The 18,467-nt window shown below is 41.9% G+C and overlaps 1 protein-coding gene across 1 annotated transcript; it reads right to left on the reverse strand.

The window, feature by feature from the left end:
* Positions 1-5,000: 5,000 nt before the first annotated feature.
* On the reverse strand, positions 5,001-17,015 carry LOC129330429 (androgen-induced gene 1 protein-like). The gene is made up of 6 exons (XM_054980458.1): positions 16,848-17,015; positions 12,357-12,500; positions 10,438-10,539; positions 6,840-6,955; positions 5,648-5,799; positions 5,001-5,023 (listed from the first exon to the last, which is right to left on the reverse strand). The coding sequence occupies exons 1-6, from the start codon at positions 17,013-17,015 to the stop codon at positions 5,001-5,003; spliced, it is 705 nt and encodes a 234-aa protein (XP_054836433.1).
* Between the last annotated feature and the right edge of the window lie 1,452 nt (positions 17,016-18,467).

The raw sequence follows: 18,467 nt of genomic DNA on the forward strand, positions 1-18,467 counted from the left end.
GAGTCATCCCATCGTTCCCTAACTCATGTAGTTTGTGAAAACATTATGGATTATAACAAGGGTTTTTCTGACAGAGTGATCTTACGAGTTCTCAAAAAAGCAAGTGTATGCTTAAGATGGAAATATACCAACAGCAAATGCTGGCATTTTTGTATCTGAAGCAAAACATCAAAATGATGCTAGCTGGCCTGGAGCTATTTTTTAAAAAATGGAAAAGAGCAGTTCTTTTGGAACCTGCTTGCTGAAGCCAGTACGTCGCATCGCTTCGTGGTAAGAGGATCACTTCCAACAGGTACGAAAAGCAACTAGCAGTTGTTGTTGTCGTTATTATTATTATTATTATTCAAATTTCACACAACACAATCAATAACAAATAAAGATCACGTTATTATTGATTGGCCTTGCTGAGCTGATTCAAATTTCCACCAGAGACCTAAGTATCAGCAAGGTATCGGTGTAAAATGTACGCTGTTCCAAGTAACACCGTCTTTTGCAGTTCCGTAGGTGTTATATCAGAAAGCTGCAGTTTTTCCATATAAGTTGTGAAGATTTTTGAAATAGTTCCCAGTGCCACGATGACAATGGAGACTACTGTACCCCACTGTTGTTGTTGTTACTATTATCATCCAAAAGCGATGTTGACACTGCAGTGCTTTCCAGAAGTGCTGAAAGCAGAATATCCAGATGTTTGGGACAAGGGTGTTAAGTATACAGCTTTGATCTGATGAATGTGTTGGTGACAAGAACTACAAAGATCAGATTCTGATGCATTTATAGTGAGAATCCCGGGCTACATATCACTATAAAGAATGTTATTTGAAACCTGCATATCATTTGATTTTCTCAGCTTAACATTATGGAAAGGGATGATATACCCCCAAACTGAGCAGAACTGTAAGCTTTAAGTTTCTATCTTTAAAATAAATGGGATTTAAAAGTGATTTATGCAAGCAACAGGGCCAGTAGTCCCCAGATGAACGTTTAAGTTTGCAGTTGGGCTTCACTTATGTGAGATTTCCATTTGGGCGGTACAAATGCAGGCGTCAAGGATTTCTTCAAGCTTTTGCCATTCCATCTTGATGGCCACGTATGTGCTACTTAAATGCAAAATCTGATGCACACAAATGCTACCTTCAATGAAGTACTGCCTAGCAGCAGCTACTTCCTACATGTACAAGAAAATTGCATGAAGATCAACGATAACTTGAGCACAGTTGTGCCCTTCTAAGCCCACTGAGTGTAACTCTGTTCGAGAATGTACTGTTAATTATGTGTCCATGAACAGTAACATAAATCCCAAAAGAGCACAGGCTTCTCTTCTCTGAGCTCTTTTATATGAGGTCAAATTTCTAATTGACATTATCCATTAATAAAAGTCTCATTTGATGAGTTGGTTTGGTTAGCCAGCTGCATCTGTAAGTAATACACTATTTTGGGTTTATTAGTTTAAAGCTCAGGAGAGATTGAATGAAAATTGTGAAACATTTGTTACGTTACCGAAAAAGAGAGTACTTCAAGCTGTACTTGGTATATTGTTTATGTGATTTATATGCTACATATGAGTACAGGATTTTTATTACTACTGTGAGGAAATACGATTAGATTTTAAAATGAGAAATATAATCTGAAAGGTCTGGAACTGGTATACAATGAAACACAGGAGATGTAAGAATTTTGGCCTTGTCTGTATACCCCTCCCCCATTTTTCAATTAACTACTCTGATCCTCTACTACAAAAAGTGGGCTTTTTATTGAGATATTCGATCAAAAATGTACATGGCTGGCAATCTCTTAAGACTATTATAAACAGTAAGGATCAGTGGAATCCATACACACTAAAAATGTGCATATTCAAAAAGGAAAGTATTTGCACCAATATTTAAGGGATGGCGTACAATTAAAATAATAGAATGACAGAGTAAATGAAAACTGAAATATAAAGATCTGGATCAGCAAAGAACTAAAACATAGCACTTTCCCACTGCCACCACCTTCCAAAAAATATAAACTATCTAAAACTCACCTGATAAACAATTTTTACCCAGCGATTCAGGCTGAAATATATTTTTTTTAAAATTCAAGACAATGAAAAGTCTTATGTAAGCGCAAGAACAGACAGGGTCCACCTCCCCTGCCACCTTGTCTAGCCTCTGCTAAGGGCTTACACAGGCTTCAGAAATGGGAGACCTGGGTGAGGTTATGCCACCTGGACCCACACTGCTTCCCTGGAGAGCTGCCTCTCAATCATGCTCTCTCCCACTCTTGGCTGCTTCTACATTCTCCTCCCCAGCCTGTTTTCACAGCCCTCCATTTATCCCTTCCCTCATCCCCATTCCTAGGGTCCAGGCCAATCCAGAGGCCAAGGGGTGGCCCACCTCGCCTCTGGCCATTCTGAGCCCTCTGCGAAGGCAGGGTTGTGGCTGGGTGTTGCCCTGACTCAGCTGGGGCTGGCCCCTGGTTGATCAGGGGTGTGGCCGGTTAGAGCATTGACATCACTAGCGCTTGAGTGGTCTCCTTCCTCAGCGTGGGGCTCATTGTCGGCTTGGCTCCTTCCTCCCAGCTGCATGAGGACCTTGTGAGGTGGCTACATGGGGGCCTCATGAGGGGCCAGCTGACCTGGTCGAAGGTGGGGCTGGGTGGGACAACTGCCAGATGCTGTGGGCTGCTCGGTACAGCACTGGGACCCTGCAGAGGGGCTATTAGGTGAGCCAGACTTGTTCAGGTGTCTTGGGGGCAGGTTGCAGACCCCCAGGGGCTGAAGCCATGGAGTCCTGGGAGCACGTGGCCGTCATTCCCAGACACCTCACCCTGGGTTAGTTGTTTAGCTTTCATCGAAAAGAAAAGCCGATTGATAAATCATTTTGATTCACCCTGAAGGATAATGTTACAATTTGCTGTTCTGACAGAAGCCAAATACTGTAAGGATTGAAATAGAGGGGAAATTATAACCTAAATTCTATAGAGATTCATGAATGACTACCACTGTGTAATGCATGGGAGAATTTAGGAATGTAGCCCATTTTTATTTACAAACATTTATTATTTATTGCACTTGTATTCTAGTCTTGCTCAGAAGCTCTGGAAGACTAATAGTCAATTTAAAAACTGTTTTAACCAAACTTATCCCAAATGATGAACATGGTTTCCACATTTCCATGAAGAGATAGACTTGTGTAGCTTCCCTGTTGCTCGTGCAGCAGCAACAAGGCTTTCACATGCTAGGCTACCCTGCCCCAGCCCCTGGCAATGGGTATTCCCCTTTTGTGGGCCACCTGAGAGTCTTCATTTTTAAAAAAATTGGCTACTAAATAAGTCTCTATCCCTTCTGTTGCAGATATATTCCTTTTCCCTTATATCTCCATAATGGAAAAGGCTAGAGACGTGTGTTTTTAAAAAATGAAAAGTAGGAATTCAGAGAAATTGCTGCACATATAACATTATATCAATAATATCCAGTTCCTGGTTTTTTAAAAAACATAAAGCATAACATTTTAGCAACCTCAGAACAATAGTAGCAATTTTAAAAGAACGCAATCAAAGTGCTTTTAACAAACTGGGTTTATGATGGTCTCTGACCTTAATTTACAATTTCTATTAGCATTTTTATTTTGACTCTTTTTATGCCTGTTTCCTTTGAAGCCAATCAGAAGTACAGCTAAAAGTGTGGAGTATAAAAATAAAAAATGAAGTATAAACTGAAAATACAAACTTGATTTGAATATCATGGTAAGAAGCCAGTAGAGACTCCGGAGCAACAAAGCAATGAGCTCTTTGTGGTCTATTCCTGCCAGAGCACAAACAGTACATAAAAATACAGGGCAACGGAATGTATCCAATAATCCATGGACTTTGTGGGGTTGGACTTTCCTGCTTCCCCCCTCCAGCTCCACTCCACTGAGAGCCAAACTGCAAGGGACAGTGGCCACGGGTACATCCCATGGCCACCAAGGCCAATTTAAAAGCAGTTTCAGTTCTTTAAAAATTGCTGTGGGCCCCTGATCTGGATCGTGCTCACAGTGTGGTGGCCCTAAGAGCTCTCATCTTCTCTCGTGCCTGTTCAGGTGCTTGAAACAGCAATGGAGGGGGTGGCTGTTTTGGCACCTGAAAAGGCACAAGGGGAGAACAAGATCTTCTGGGCCACTGTGCACATAAGATCCGGATCAGGACCCTATGACAATTTTTAAAGAACTACAACTGCTTTTGAAATGGTGTCAGCAGCCACAGGATGGATCCATGGCTGCTGTGGCTTGTGTAGCTTGGCCCTCATCCCACCTAATGTTGTCTTACACTGCGTAATCCGCCTTGAGTCTCAGTGGGAAAGATGGACTGTAAGAATCATAAATAAAATAATACAAAGCAAAATTAAATTAAAAAGCCATGTGGCTGGATATATGCCAGATTTCATTTTTCCTTCATGCGTCAGTATTTTTTTAAAAAGATGGTGGAAGCCATAATACATATTAAAATGCTTCCCACACTCACAGTGTTTAAAACATTCTTATTCTGACAACTGGATGTTCTGAGGAGACATTTAAGTGGCCGGCCCATCCTTATCAGGACGGGCTCTCAGTACCGCTACCAGCTGATATATGTTTGAACAGGATGTTACACTCAACTGAACTTCATCTGATCCAGCCAGACAGTTCTTATGTGTTTTACTGCTTTTCTTTACAAAGTGCTAGGTGTAACATGCATTTTTGCAGATGGGCATTTAAGCATGCATGCATATGTGTGCATGTTTCATTTATATATACCCAATTTTCTTACATACAGAAATATTACATTTGTTAGAATGTTATTTTTCTATTGTTGTACCATTTTTTTCCTCCTTCTGCATTGATGGCTTTCTAACTCTGAACCATGTACCTGAAAAAACAGCTATTTTCAGTAACAGATTAAGAACCAGTTGTGACGAACGCTTCGAACTTGATTAAAATTGCACTCAATTCCAAAAGCCAGCTTGCACTTTTAATGAAGTTACACCTTTCCCAGCGTCCACTTTATGATTGTTTCCTTCGTCTTGCTGGGAGAAAAGAGGGGAAAAAATGAGTTTTAGAATATGTTCATATTTGGCATTATACCGGGTTAATCCTTCCCAGGTGCTCAGTGCCCTCCTGCAAGCAAGTTTGTGCATATCGATGAGATCCTTGCAAATATTCTTCTAAGCTTTTTCCTTCCTCAGTGGGGTGGCTGTGCTGCAATGTGTCACATTATGAGGCCATCTCACACCTTGCGTAAAGTTATTTAAAGGCCTACTTCTCTTCTGGTCTCCAGTGCTTTGCTGTCTGTGGGAATCACCTATGGGCAGGAGCAGATGAGCAGGCTCCCAAGCAACTGTGTGAGAGGTATGGGAGGACCTCTTGTTATTGGAAATGGCTGGGCTGTTGCTGAGCAGACTGGCACAATGGCAGTGCACCTGACAGAAAGGAGCAGAATACCTTCGATGCATACAGAAAGGGAGGGATTGTATCCATTATCACTACTACTATAAGCAATACAGATGCTTGTCTGACTGGACAAGAAATTCTTTCATGAGGAAATATTTTTAAAGACTTCTGTGCCTACAAATTCTTTGAACTCGGGTAAAATTAGGCTTTTATTCCAACTAGCATCCTGAAAATATGAAAACACCATCTGTTTTACTTACCCCACAACTGTTTTGTTAGCAGCCGCCCAAGGAAGTAGAATGTTAGCGCTATACAGTAGGCGATGGAGAAAAATACTAGTTTTCCAGGTATACCGAGCACTTCTAAAACTGGATATGCCCAAACCCCAGAGACATAGTGTACCCACGTTATCCTAAAAGCAAAGAAATATAAACATCACTATAGGGCATAATGAACCATAAACTGTGACGTGTCATAGGCTATAGCTATTGTGTTGAATTCAAAGGTTCTTTGGTCCAAACGAATACCCTCTGTGGCTGTTGCTAGGCCACCACAAAGGTATTGTCAAATTCAAGCCTTGGTTTCTGTCAGTTAAAGGCAGGGGTGTGTGGCAGGGTCCTTTTCTAGGGCTGCTTTGGCCTTAGATTGAGGACGCATCAGGGCCAGGCAACTTGATACCACATGAATTCTTTGTCTTAAGTAGAAGATGAGGAGCTGATAAAGCATAGGTTTGGTTGGTGAGTAGAAAGAAGAGAAGGAAGGAGGGAAAGGCCCTCACCTGACAGTGCAATCCTATGCAATGTTACTGAATTCATCATAATCAATGGGATTAGGACCAAACTACATGATATCTGAACCCAACTCACTTTCCCCACAGCAACTGCGAGGACCTCACTTCCTCAAATGCTGCAAGGCCTGATTTGGATTGACTGCAGCACCAAGCAGTTTGCCAAGACAAAATGACTTGCGGGGGGCGGGGGGGAGGTGTGTTATTAGTCCTGTTATGGGACTGTTTGGGCTCAGGATATAATTATTTATCAGACAAGATTTATTAACAAAATGGGAGGGAGATTAAAAGCAAGAGCTGAATGCACAAATAAGGTGATTAATTTGTGTTTGTGTGTGTGGTTCAACAGAGATAGTGTTTAAAGCTTTAGGGACATGAGCCTAAGTTGTGACAGGTGATTAATTAAAAAGTTATTGAAGCAGAATGTATTATTTGTATATTGCTCTACTTGCATTTATGGCTAAATTCTGTGTATATTATAGTAAATTAGTTCAGAGAAGATAAATTATTATGAAAACGGTTGCATGTGATATCTTGCATAACATGCAACATTATTTAGCTGCTTTTAAAATTTTTCAGCTCTTGTAAATAGAACAATGATCAGAATTATGTTTTCTATTTCTAATATATTCTAGTATATTCAAGGCAAAAGACTGCCTACCTACCAACAAAGATATGAAACTGTGAAGATGGTAAGTCCAAGAATTTCTCTTGTCTTATGTTGATATTTATGTGGGCATACTGCGAGCTCTATGAAAAGCAGTGGCAGGATAGTAGTGTGCTAAAAATAAGAAACACACAAACAACTGTAAGAGTTGGAAACATATAGTACATGACAATAAAGTTACATTGATTGTTCATTATATAGGTTTTAATAGTTGTGTTAGAGAACTTTCTTCTACATTCGTTCCATGTTTTTCACCAAATATTCTCATGAATTTGAATGTGCTTCCTTCCCTATTGTCTAAGATGCTGAATTTACAAAGATATACAATTGGCCAACGCCATTGGAAGCAACATGTAAAACTTTACATTGTGAAAACCCTCTTTGGGGGGGGGGATAAAACCCTACACTGCAACAGTTATTATTTATTTATTATCAAGATTTTTACCCCACATTTCTGCCTTAATACAGCCACCAAGGCAGCTAACAAATTAAAATAAACAGATTAAAATCATTTTAAGATCCATTAAAACCAGCACACAAATACATCATTGAAATAATTTAAAGCCAGAACTTAAAATAAATACAAAAGATAAAAATAACAGTTAAAACACTGGGGAGGGAGGAGGGATTGCTGAGGGAATGCCATGTGAAACAAAAAAGCCTTCACCCACTGGCAGAAGATGGCAACAGAAAGGGACAGACAAATCTTCCTAAAGAAAGAGTTCCGGAGTTTTGGTGCCACTACTAAGAAGTCCCTCTCCCAGGTTGCTCCCCACCTAATCTCAAAAGGTAGGGACATCTGAAGCATGGACTCAAAAGATGACCATAGTGAGTAGACAGTCCTTCAAGTATGTTGGTCCCAAACCAAATAGAGCTTTAAAGGTTAGCACTAGCACCTTGTGCCTGGAAACAAACTCAAAGACAATGTACATGAGCCACGACGGGAGAGATGAGTTCCCTACAATTCACTCCAGTCAGCTTTCGCCACCAACTGAAGTTTCTAAACACTTCTCAATGGCAGCTCCCTGTACAGGTCATTGCAGTAATCTAAATAAGACGTAACCTGGGCACGTACCACAGCTGACTAACAAGTCAAAGCTGGGAAAAGGCACTCCTGGCTACAGCTGCCATCTGCTTATCCAGCAGTAGGCCCAGGTCCAAGAGTTCCCCCAAATTACAGACCTGTTCCTTCAAGGACAGTGTGACCTCATCCAGGATGGCTGACATCTTAAATCCTGGGTCAGACCTTCCACTCACCAGTAGCACTTCCGTTAAGTTTCAGTTTATTAGTTTGCATGTACTTCAAAACTGTATCCAGGCACTTTCAGAGTATGAACAGCCTCCCTGAAATCAGCTGGGTTAGATGCTTGTAAGCCCACAACAGAAATGCATAACTCTGTTTAGGATTGCACTGTCAAAAGAGTTGTTCTGTACTGAACTGCTAGGACAAACCATGATATTAACAGACCATCTTGACAACGTGTGGGGCAGCATCCTTGCTTCCTGGTACAGCAAGTTTTAGGATATGGTCATTTGCTTGAGATAAAGATCAGTTCAATCTGACAGGATGGCTTCTCGGCAAAATTGGTTATTCGGTAGTAGTTTATAGCTATTATTTATGAAAACAAAAAATACTGTACACTGGCAACCTCCTTCCCCAAAAAACTATATCAATGGGGCATGTCCTAGAGTGGTATAAAGGTATGGGACTGGGGAGACCTAGATTAAAATCCCTCCTTGTCATATAATTTACTGGGTTTCCTTGGACTACTCATTATCTCTCAGAGCCTCGCTACAAGTGACATATTACACGTGAAGGACACTTGATCATTTTCGCAAGTCTTTCTGGGAACTGAAGTCCCTCTCCCCCACCCCTTTTCCTTCTGTTCCTTCCCCTCTCTGTTAGAATGGCAGCCTGAAGAGACAGAGAAAGCCTACGGCAACAGCAGCTTTTGCAAATCGTCTTGCTCGGAGGCAGCGGGGGGGGGGGATGCTCTGGAGAAAGCTGAGAAAGTTGCAGCTGCCTGCCCCCAAAGATTGTTGAGAGCAGGCTTGTGACTGGAGGAACGATTTGCAAAAGCTGCTGTTGCCGCAGGCTTTCTCTGACTTTTCAGGCAGCGATTCTAACAGTTCTAACAGAGAGGGGAAGGACACTAGGACTTCACCGACATGTCAGCTTTCTTCAGAGCATCCCCCCCCTCCCTGAGCAAGACGATTTGCAAAAGCTGCTGTTGCCGTAGGCTTTCTCTGTCTCTTCAGACAGCGATTCTAACAGAGAGGGGAAGGAACAGAAGGAAAAGGGGTGGGGGAGAGGGACTTCAGTTCCCAGAAAGACTTGCGAAAATGATCAAGTGTCCTTCACGTGTTAAATGTCACTTGTAGCGAGGCTCTCAGTCTAAAGTAAAGTAAGGCACTATACTCAAGGACAATGCAGTGAGGCTAATGTACTCACAATCCTTAGCACTGGTTGGCATACTCTAAAGGGAACCTGAACTGGGTGGAGTGCAGTGTATCTCTGCACATTTAATACTCATTGTTCTCCAGTAATAATAGCAACAACATAAAAATAACATTCGATTTATATACTGCCCTTCAGGACAACTTAACGCCCACTCAGAGCAGTTTACAAAGTCTGTTATTATCCTCATGACAATCACCCTGTGAGGTGGGTGGGGCTGAGAGAGCCCTGAGAGAGCTGTGACTGACTCAAGGTCACGCAGCTGGCTTCAGGTGGAGGAGGAATGGGGAATCAAACCCAGTTCTCCAGATTAGAATCCTGCTGTTCTTAACCACTACACCAAACTGGCTCCCCTTGTCCTTGGCTCTTTTCTCCACACATCAAAACAATAGGCATTTTGTTATTAGATAAAGTATGCCTGAACCTGCTAATTTCTTTCCTCCAGTGCATGTACTGCAGACCTTTATGTTTATTTACATTATTTATAGCCTACCTTTCTCACTGACACTCAAGGCAGATTACACAATGTAATTCAATACAATCAATAGCTGGGACATTCCTGGTAATTAGTTTTTCTTTCTTTTTCTTTCCTTTTCACTATTTTTCTTTTCTTTTTTATATTTCCATCTAGTTTTTTAAATTTCCTTTATGATTGTATATTTTATAATTATGTTGAAAATTTCAATAAAAGGCATTATAAAAAAACAGCTGGGACATTCAATAAACAATACAATAGGGTATAGATTGCCAAAATTTGAAAACAAGCAGGTACCTGAAACAATGTTGAAACAAAACAGAAGCAGTTTGACATGACCTAATAAACCACAGTGACAGACAGTGCACAGTAGTATAGTCTATAGTCCTTATTCCTTTACTGAAGCATCTCTTGGAACCATTTCCTTACAACTCTGCACTATTAGCTGAATAAGAAAGATCTGAATAATTCCCACAGTTTGTGGAAAGTTATATAACTTTCCAGTATTCCTAGAAGGTCTCATAAATGAGAGGGGAACTGAAACAAGGGCCTTGCTCTAGATCATGAGACAAAAAATGAAGCATCTATAAACTAATTTAATGCATAGTTTATGAATGCAGATATCAAAAACAAGACTCTGAGAATCAGACAATATATACTCACCATAGAATGATTAAGCCACGTTGGATTAATATCATCCAGTTCTCTAGGGTACACTAGTTCTCGGTCATATGCATAGAGACCCCAGAAAACAAAAGCTACAAACTGAGGTAAAAACATGCAAATAATATCAGTAAGAAAAGGCACTTCTAACAAATAGTTATGGATATCCAACATTTTTAAAAGACCAAAATATTTCCCTTTCATTTTTATAAAAAAAATCACAGTGTTTACTTATTTAGAATCATAGAATCATAGGACTGGAAGGAACCACCAGGATTTATAGGTTTAAAATATTTATTAGCAACTGTCTCCATTAAAGATGCTCAAGACAGCATTCAATTATTAAAATAAATATTAATGCCTAAAAACGATCATTAAATGGCAACATTAATTTCTTGTAAAAAAGAAAGAATAAAGCAGCATCTAAAATCAGCCAGCCCAGGCTAATCTGATCTCATCAGATCTTGGAAACTAAACCCTGTTGGCCCTGGGAATTCACCAAGGAAGTCCAGGGTTGCTACTCAGAGGCAGGAAATGGCAAACGGTCTCTGTTGGTCACTTGCCTTGAAAACCCTATGGAGTCACTATGAGCTGGCTGTGACTTGACAGCTTTTTATGCCTACCAAATCAGCTAAATTCAGTCTAGAATAGAACAGCATCCAAATTCAGCAAGTCGCAATTAAATAAGAGACGCAACTTTCTTAACCAGACCAAAGTGTGCCATCCCAGTTGACTGTTCCAGTCTTTGGTTATCAGTGCTCATTTGCACAGTGTGTGAAACTGGATATTAATTCATACATAATACACAAACACACCCAGGCCCTCTGTGAAACTATGGTCCAAATACAATATTCCAAGCTGTTTACAACGCAGAAGGAGGAGCACCAAATTTGGATCTGAGCGTGGATGCTTGGTCCCTGTGCGGCTTTGAAAGAGTCTAGACCTCTCAATTAGTTATGTTTCTTACTGCTGTGGGTAAACGAGAAAAGGGTTGCAAAATACTACAAAACTGTGCGTGATAATAATAGCGCCGGATATTAGCATCCTTTATCTGGGCCCGGGTGTCATTGATACAGCACCTATGTTTTCAAAGCTGAAGGTGATAGAAAGGCTGAATGTTGGGTCCAAAACAGGATTTGGGCTGATGGAACCTGCAGGAACTATACATCAACAGCACACACTTTAAAAGCACCCCTGTACTTCAGTTACCTCCACTGCAGGCCGTGCTCAGCTGCATCTCAACTAACAAAACAGCTTATTATAATGTTCAACCAATATCACCAGGACAGTGCAGATTAACTAGTGTGCATACTCTACGGTAATATACTTTGGGACCTGGCAAAGTTTAGAAACTGGCTCTAGGATTAAAGAATCTCAGAACTACACTTTCCTTAAATTTGAGGAAATTACTAGGTGGGTTTATGTGATCCTTTCCCCCCCCCCAGCAAAGTTCTCCCTGCCCCACTCCAGGACACTACGCTCTCCCCACTCACAGTATATTAAAATGTGCACCTGTCATTTTTCTCTTGCTTTCCCCATAAGACTGTTTCTATATATCTTACACTTCAATGTCTTTTTTCTTCATCCAGCAGAATTTTTCTATCCCTTTCCCTCTCCCCATTTCTTTTGCATTCATTTTATTAGCTAGTAAGCCTGTACATAGGAAATGTTGTGCATTTTATTTCAAGGGATGAGTACACATTAAACAGTAAGGAATAATTAAGACAAGTGGGGGGGCCCGCAAGGATGTGTGGGGGCATCTCATTTCCCCCTCCCTCACCATGCCCTCTTTCCCTTCCCTGCCTGCCCACAACCTCTTCCCTTTTCCTGCTTCCCTCTCTCCTTTCCATCCACCTTTGGACATATTAGACTCTTTATACTATATCATTATTTGAAAAATGAGTGTAGTAACTACTTACTAAGCCAATGGGGAACATTAATGCTGAGAAGATGAAATCTCTGATAGGCACCAGTACGCGTGATATCTTCTTCTCTTGGGAAGGGTCAAAGAGAGCTGTAAAATCAATGATGACACAAAGAGAAAATAGTACTGTCTGCAGAACCTACAGAATTACAAAGAAGACATATAATTAAAAACTGTTGAGTACAATTGCAACATCATAACCTGGTTGTTTCTTTACACATAACAGGATTTGAAAATCAATACTAATTTGGTTCTGGATAGGCTTTTTTAAATATCATGTCAGTCCACACTCTTGTATTTTAGTGACACTACACAGAATCATAGATCATAGAATCACAGGGTTGGAAGGTACCTCCAGGGTCATCTAGTCCAACCCCCTGCACAATGCAGGAAATTCACAACTACCTCTCCCCCACCCCCACACACACAGTGACCCTTGCTGCATGCCCAGAAGATGGCAAAACACTGTCAGGATCCCTAGCCGAACTGGCCTGGGGAAAATTGCTACCTGATCCCAAGGTGGCGATTGGAATTACCCTGGGCATGTAAGAAGGGGCCACAAGAACTAAGCACTGATGTAACCCTTCCTGCCCTCCCTCTCATGATCTGCCCAGGTTCACAGAATCAACGTTACTGTCAGATGGCCATCTAGCCGCTGCTTAAAAAGGAGAGCCCACCAAGCTCCTGAGGGACCCTGTTCCACTAAGGGACTGCTTGAACTGTCAAGTTCTTCCTAATGTTTAGCCAAAAACAATATAAACTTCAATTAAAATGTAAGTGAGGGCTCTTGGGGACTAATGCAGCATAGTGGCTATGAGCTGTGCACCAGGAAGCCCCTGATTCATATACCAGCTCAACCATACACTCCGCCATGAAGTTTTCAGTCCTGTCAACCACCATGTGCAATATGGAAATAATAATGCTGAAAAAATATGAAGAGCATTGCATGGATTGTTAAATGTTATGTAAAATACTTTACATAAAGTACTTTACAGTACTTTACCGATGCAAAGTATTATTAGAATGAACGCTATTAATTTCTGACATTATGATTTACTTTCATGCTATAGTGCAGTTTCTGATGCCACACAGAGTGACTATGAAGAACAGATCCTACACGATGTGCTTATTTTAGCTGTAACTTTGTTCCAGCCAAAGGCTTTCAATTTTGCAAAGAATGGGATATATTACTGTCTGCTCTATAGTACAGATGTGCAATCTAAATTGAAAACACGCATTGAGGTAATGCTGAATCTTTCCCCTGGTATCAGTCCATGTACTGCCAAAAAAGTCCTGTTGGGTGTGAGTGTGTGTATATTACATTTTCATGGAATATGAAAGGCAGGGTATAGATTTTGTAAAACAAAATAAAAATAAATTTAAAAATTTATTTCGCATCGCGGCTTTTTCTTGGCAGACTTTTGTTACAGGGTGGTTTGTCATTGCCTTCCCCAGTCATCTGCACTTTACCCCAGGAAACTGGGTCCTCATTTTACCGACCTCGGAAGGATGGAAGGCTGAGTCAACCTTGAGCCGGTACCTGAACCCAGGTTCCACCAGGATCGAACTCAGGTCGTGAGCAGAGCTTGGGCTGCAGTACTGTAGCTTACCACTCTGCGCCACAGGGCTCATATACTGTGCTTTTATTTTTGCTTTATTTGGCTTTTACTGTAAATCACTATGCAAACATCTTTGTTGAAAAACAAGCCTGTGTAATGTAATGGTTACAGTATATGAATATGGTTAGAATACTGTTGTTGCTCTGTATATTGTATGTATTATCGTGTTTGTACACACTGTTTCCAAAATTCTGTAATCTAGTTGCATTATGGTATGTCTTACATTGATTTTAAATTCCATTGTATTCCTAATTTTGAATCTGAGAAAGGTAAAACTATAAGTATAGTAAATAGATACATATAAATACAAACAAATAAATACATATGTTGCTCGGGTAGGGTACCAGTTCCAGGTTAGGAAATTCCTAGAGACTTTGTGGGTGGAGCGTAGGGAAGGCGGGGGTTTGGGGAGGGAAGGGACCTCAGTAGGGTTTAATGCCTTACAGTCCACCCTCTAAAGCAGCCATTTTTTCCAGGGGAAATGATTTCTCTCATCTAGACAACATTTGTAATTCCAGGAGCTCTCCAGGCCCCACCTAATTTTAAACTGACTCTGAAAAGTTTATTATCAGAGTCTTCTTTTTAAAAGAGTTTTCATGCAAACAGCCTTTCTCTTTGTGCACAGTGATAAATTACAGATTTCAATTCTCAAATGTCTGTGGTAGGGTGGGGGACTTTTAATTATTCCTGCCTGCTACTCTCCTCAGACGTCCTTCGTTAATATTTGAGGAGCAAGAGTGCATTTTACAGGGTTAACTACATATGAAATTAAAGATCCCAGAAATACAGTTGTCATTAAAAAATAGATCCTGATTCTATTTCACGCATTTTAGACTATTGCATGGAAACTGAAGTTTTCCTCATCACTTGTCTCCATTCCAAGAAAAACTTCACCTGAATAGAGTGACCAGCTTGGTCGCAGCCAATGATCAGTTGCCTTGTTATAAGCCAAAGACCACCTGGCATGCATTCTGGCCTCAAGGAAGCTGCATTCTCTCCCTCCCCGGAAAAACACTACGGGCAAGCGAAACAGACATCACTCCTTCCTTCCCCTTCAGTTTTCTTGTAACTGCAGAGGTGAAGGAATGGGAGGCAAACATCCTTCAGGAAGAATAATTTTTTTATTTGCTATATTACACTATAATAGTTTCATTTTTTAATTTAGTATTTACTTAGACCATTTCTGTCCTGCCCCTTCAGAGTCCTGTTCCAGACGGCTTAATATTAAGAACCACAACAAAAAGTGTGCGTAAAGTGCCGTTAAGTCACAACTGACTTAGGCAACCCCAGCAATGGGCTTTCCAGGCAAGTGAGAAGTGGAGGTGGTTTGCTATGGCCTTCTCTGCAGTCCTTCTTGGTGGTTTCCCATCCAAGTATTGACCCTGCTTAGCTTCTGAGATCTGATGAGATGCCGCCTTCCCTCCCAATAATAAAAACAAGCCATTAAAAGACAAGCCATTACAGTTTAAACTCATATTGAAAGGAGAGCCAACATGGCACAGTGGTTAGTCAGCCCAGGATCTGGGAGACCCAGGTCTGAATCCCAGCTCTGCCACTGATGCTTGCTGGGTGACTATGGCTGCCAACAACTCAGAGGTGGGATTAATGTCTTGCCCCTTTAACAGAGAGGTTTGACGTGTGGAAACTTGGAGCTGAAGCTTTTCCTGGCACAGAATAAAATCCCATTAAACTCGTTAAAGGCCCCACCACCACCACATACTTGTTGGCAGCTTTAGATAGGTTGAGTTCTTTAGCTGCAGAATCAGACAGGACAAAAATATTTCAAGTAATTATACCCTCCCTTCAGGACAACGTAATGCCCACTCAGCGCAGTTTACAAAGTATGTCATTATTATCTCCACAACAACAATCACCCTGTGAGGTGGGTGGGGCTGAGAGTGCTCCTAGAAGCTGTGATGGACCCAAGGTCACCCAGCTGGCTTCAAGTGGAGGAGTGGGGAATCAACCCCTGCTTCTCCAAATTGGAGTCTGGCACTCTTAATCACCACACCAAACTGGCTCTACTATAGTATCTAAAGAAGTAGATAGGTGTGTTTGTCTGCAGTAGAACAGCAGGATTTGAGTCCAGTGGCACCTTAGAGACCCACAAGATTTTTCAAGAGTATGAGCTTTTGAGAATGAAAGCTCTCTTCTTCAGATATCATAGTATCTGAAACTGTATTTCTAGTTCAGGTATTTTAGAGACCATCAAGACATTTCAGGAGTATAAGCTTTCTTCTGCTACTATAGTATCTATCTACCTAATCCATCTCTATATTTCAGCTATCTTGGACCAGCAAGATTTTTTTAAAGGTATAAGCTTTAGAGATCTAAAGCTTCTTTCTGCAGATACCTGAAATATATATTCAGATACTATAGTATCTCAAGAAGGAAGCGATCCAGAGCAGTTAGCCGTGTTAGTCTGTAGCAGCAAAATCAAAAAGAGTCCATGCATCTGACGAAGAGAACTGTGATTCTCGAAAGCTTACGCTACAATAAAATTGGTTAGTCTTAAAGGCGCTACTGGACTCTTTTTGATGAAGGAAGCTTTGACTCTTAAACGGGTATACCCTTGAAAAATCTTGTTGGTCTCTAAGGCGCCACCTGAGCCAAATCCTAATAACAAAAATATAACAAAGAACTGAGTCTGCCCTGAGGGGAAAAGATAAACAACCTCCTCTCACAAGAGAGAGCAGAGATATTTGCCTCAGGAGAGGCTCCTGCCTTGCCCCTCCCTCTCTCCCCTCTTATTGGTTCCTATACCGAAAGCTCCCTCCTCCTGTCCTGCCGGGCGCGAGGGAGAGTCCCTTTCGCGCAGGCGCGTTCCCCCTCCCCCCTTTCGGGCCGTTGGGCTTCATCTTCGCCACCTGGTTAAGGAAGGTCAGGTGCTTCCAGTGCCCTCCATAGGTGTCTTCCCTTTTCTTGCGGGCGGAGTTGGGCAGCCCTACATTATGGGTGATGGCGAAGATCGCCCACAGGCAGCACAGGAAGTGTAGGACCGACACGGCCCGCTGGCCCTGCAGCCCCAAAACCATGTTGGGATTGGGTTGGGGGGCGGCGGCCGGAACGGGCGGCCAGCGCGGGTGGAGATCTCCGCGCAGGCGCTGTTGGGTCTCCCGGCCGCTCACCCGACCGCCGCCATCTTGGCCGTAGCCGCGCGACTCGACGACGAGGCTTGCTGGCTGCGCGCGGCGACTCCTCACCTCACAGAGGGCCCTGAGAGACTGTACCATATCGACATGGGCGCAGGGGCAAGGGGGCTTGAGTGGAAATTTTGGGAAAATAAAAGCTAGTGAGGAATTAGCCAAGAGGTTACCAGCTCAGTGAAACCCCATCTCCCTTGGTTAGACCCTTTTCAGAAGGGAAAGTGTTGATTCCTGCCCCCCCCCCCGCTTGTTGGGAATGGTATTGGCTTTTCTGGGGGATGAATCTTCCAAGGGCCCCGCTTCCTCTTAGTTGCCAACTTCCAGGTGGAGCCTGGAGATCTGGGATTACAACTGGAGAAAATAGCTGCGTTGGAGAGTGGATTTTACGGCATTCTACCCTGTTGAGGTCCCGTTCTTGCCCAAAGTCTGCTCTCCCCAGGTTCTGCCCCCCCCCAAACCTCCAGGAATTTCACAAAGTAAAGCTGGTAACCCTACTTCTCCCCATAGAAAAAGTCTATGATGGGTCTTGGGGTTATATTAGCAGGCTTGTCTGGGCCAAAAAACAAGATTCTGGGGACACTTTAAAGCTTAACAGAATTATTGTGGCTATTACTGGGTGTCCTTATACCAGTAGCCATCTCTCAGCCCTACCTCACAGAGGTCTTGTGAGGATAAATCGAAGAGGGGAGAACCATGTATCCCTCCTGAGTTTATTGGAGGTAATGTAGGATTAAGATGCAAATAATAATAGGAATATAATTAACCTTACCAGCCCCTGCTGAATTCCAAGCAGGTGACTTGGACAGGAAGGAGGGCAAAGTTATAACAAGAATGGCAGTGTGGGTAGTAGAAAGAGAGAGGGACAAGAAATACAAGCTAGGCACCAGGAGACACGCTGAAATGAATAAGACAAGGTTAGGGCAATGGAGGAATTGTGTTGATCACTAGATAACCTCCTCTTGCTCCTCTTCTCAGTTTGCATGTAAAGACAAAGCGAGGCAGGAGGTGAGGTGTCCTTCCTCTTTATATTATTTTAGCCTGCATTTCTCACAGTATAAGTCAATACAAACATCAGGATGGGACATTCAATAAGCAGTGCAATAGGGTTTGGATTACAGAAATGTGAAAACAAGCAGAAATCTGAAATAAAGCATAAACATTTAAACATGGCACATTAAATGATGCAGAAATTATTTACTAGGAACAGACAGCGGGAGAAAGTACATAACCCACAGTCCCTATTCCTTTTCCAAAGCATCTCTCTGAATCAGTTTGTTAAACTAAAGAACTATTACCTTGTGTAACTGAGAAGACAAGACTCACTGGAAAAGACAATAATGC

Source organism: Eublepharis macularius, chromosome 5 (genome assembly GCF_028583425.1).
Source record: "Eublepharis macularius isolate TG4126 chromosome 5, MPM_Emac_v1.0, whole genome shotgun sequence".
Classification (NCBI taxonomy): domain Eukaryota; kingdom Metazoa; phylum Chordata; class Lepidosauria; order Squamata; family Eublepharidae; genus Eublepharis; species Eublepharis macularius.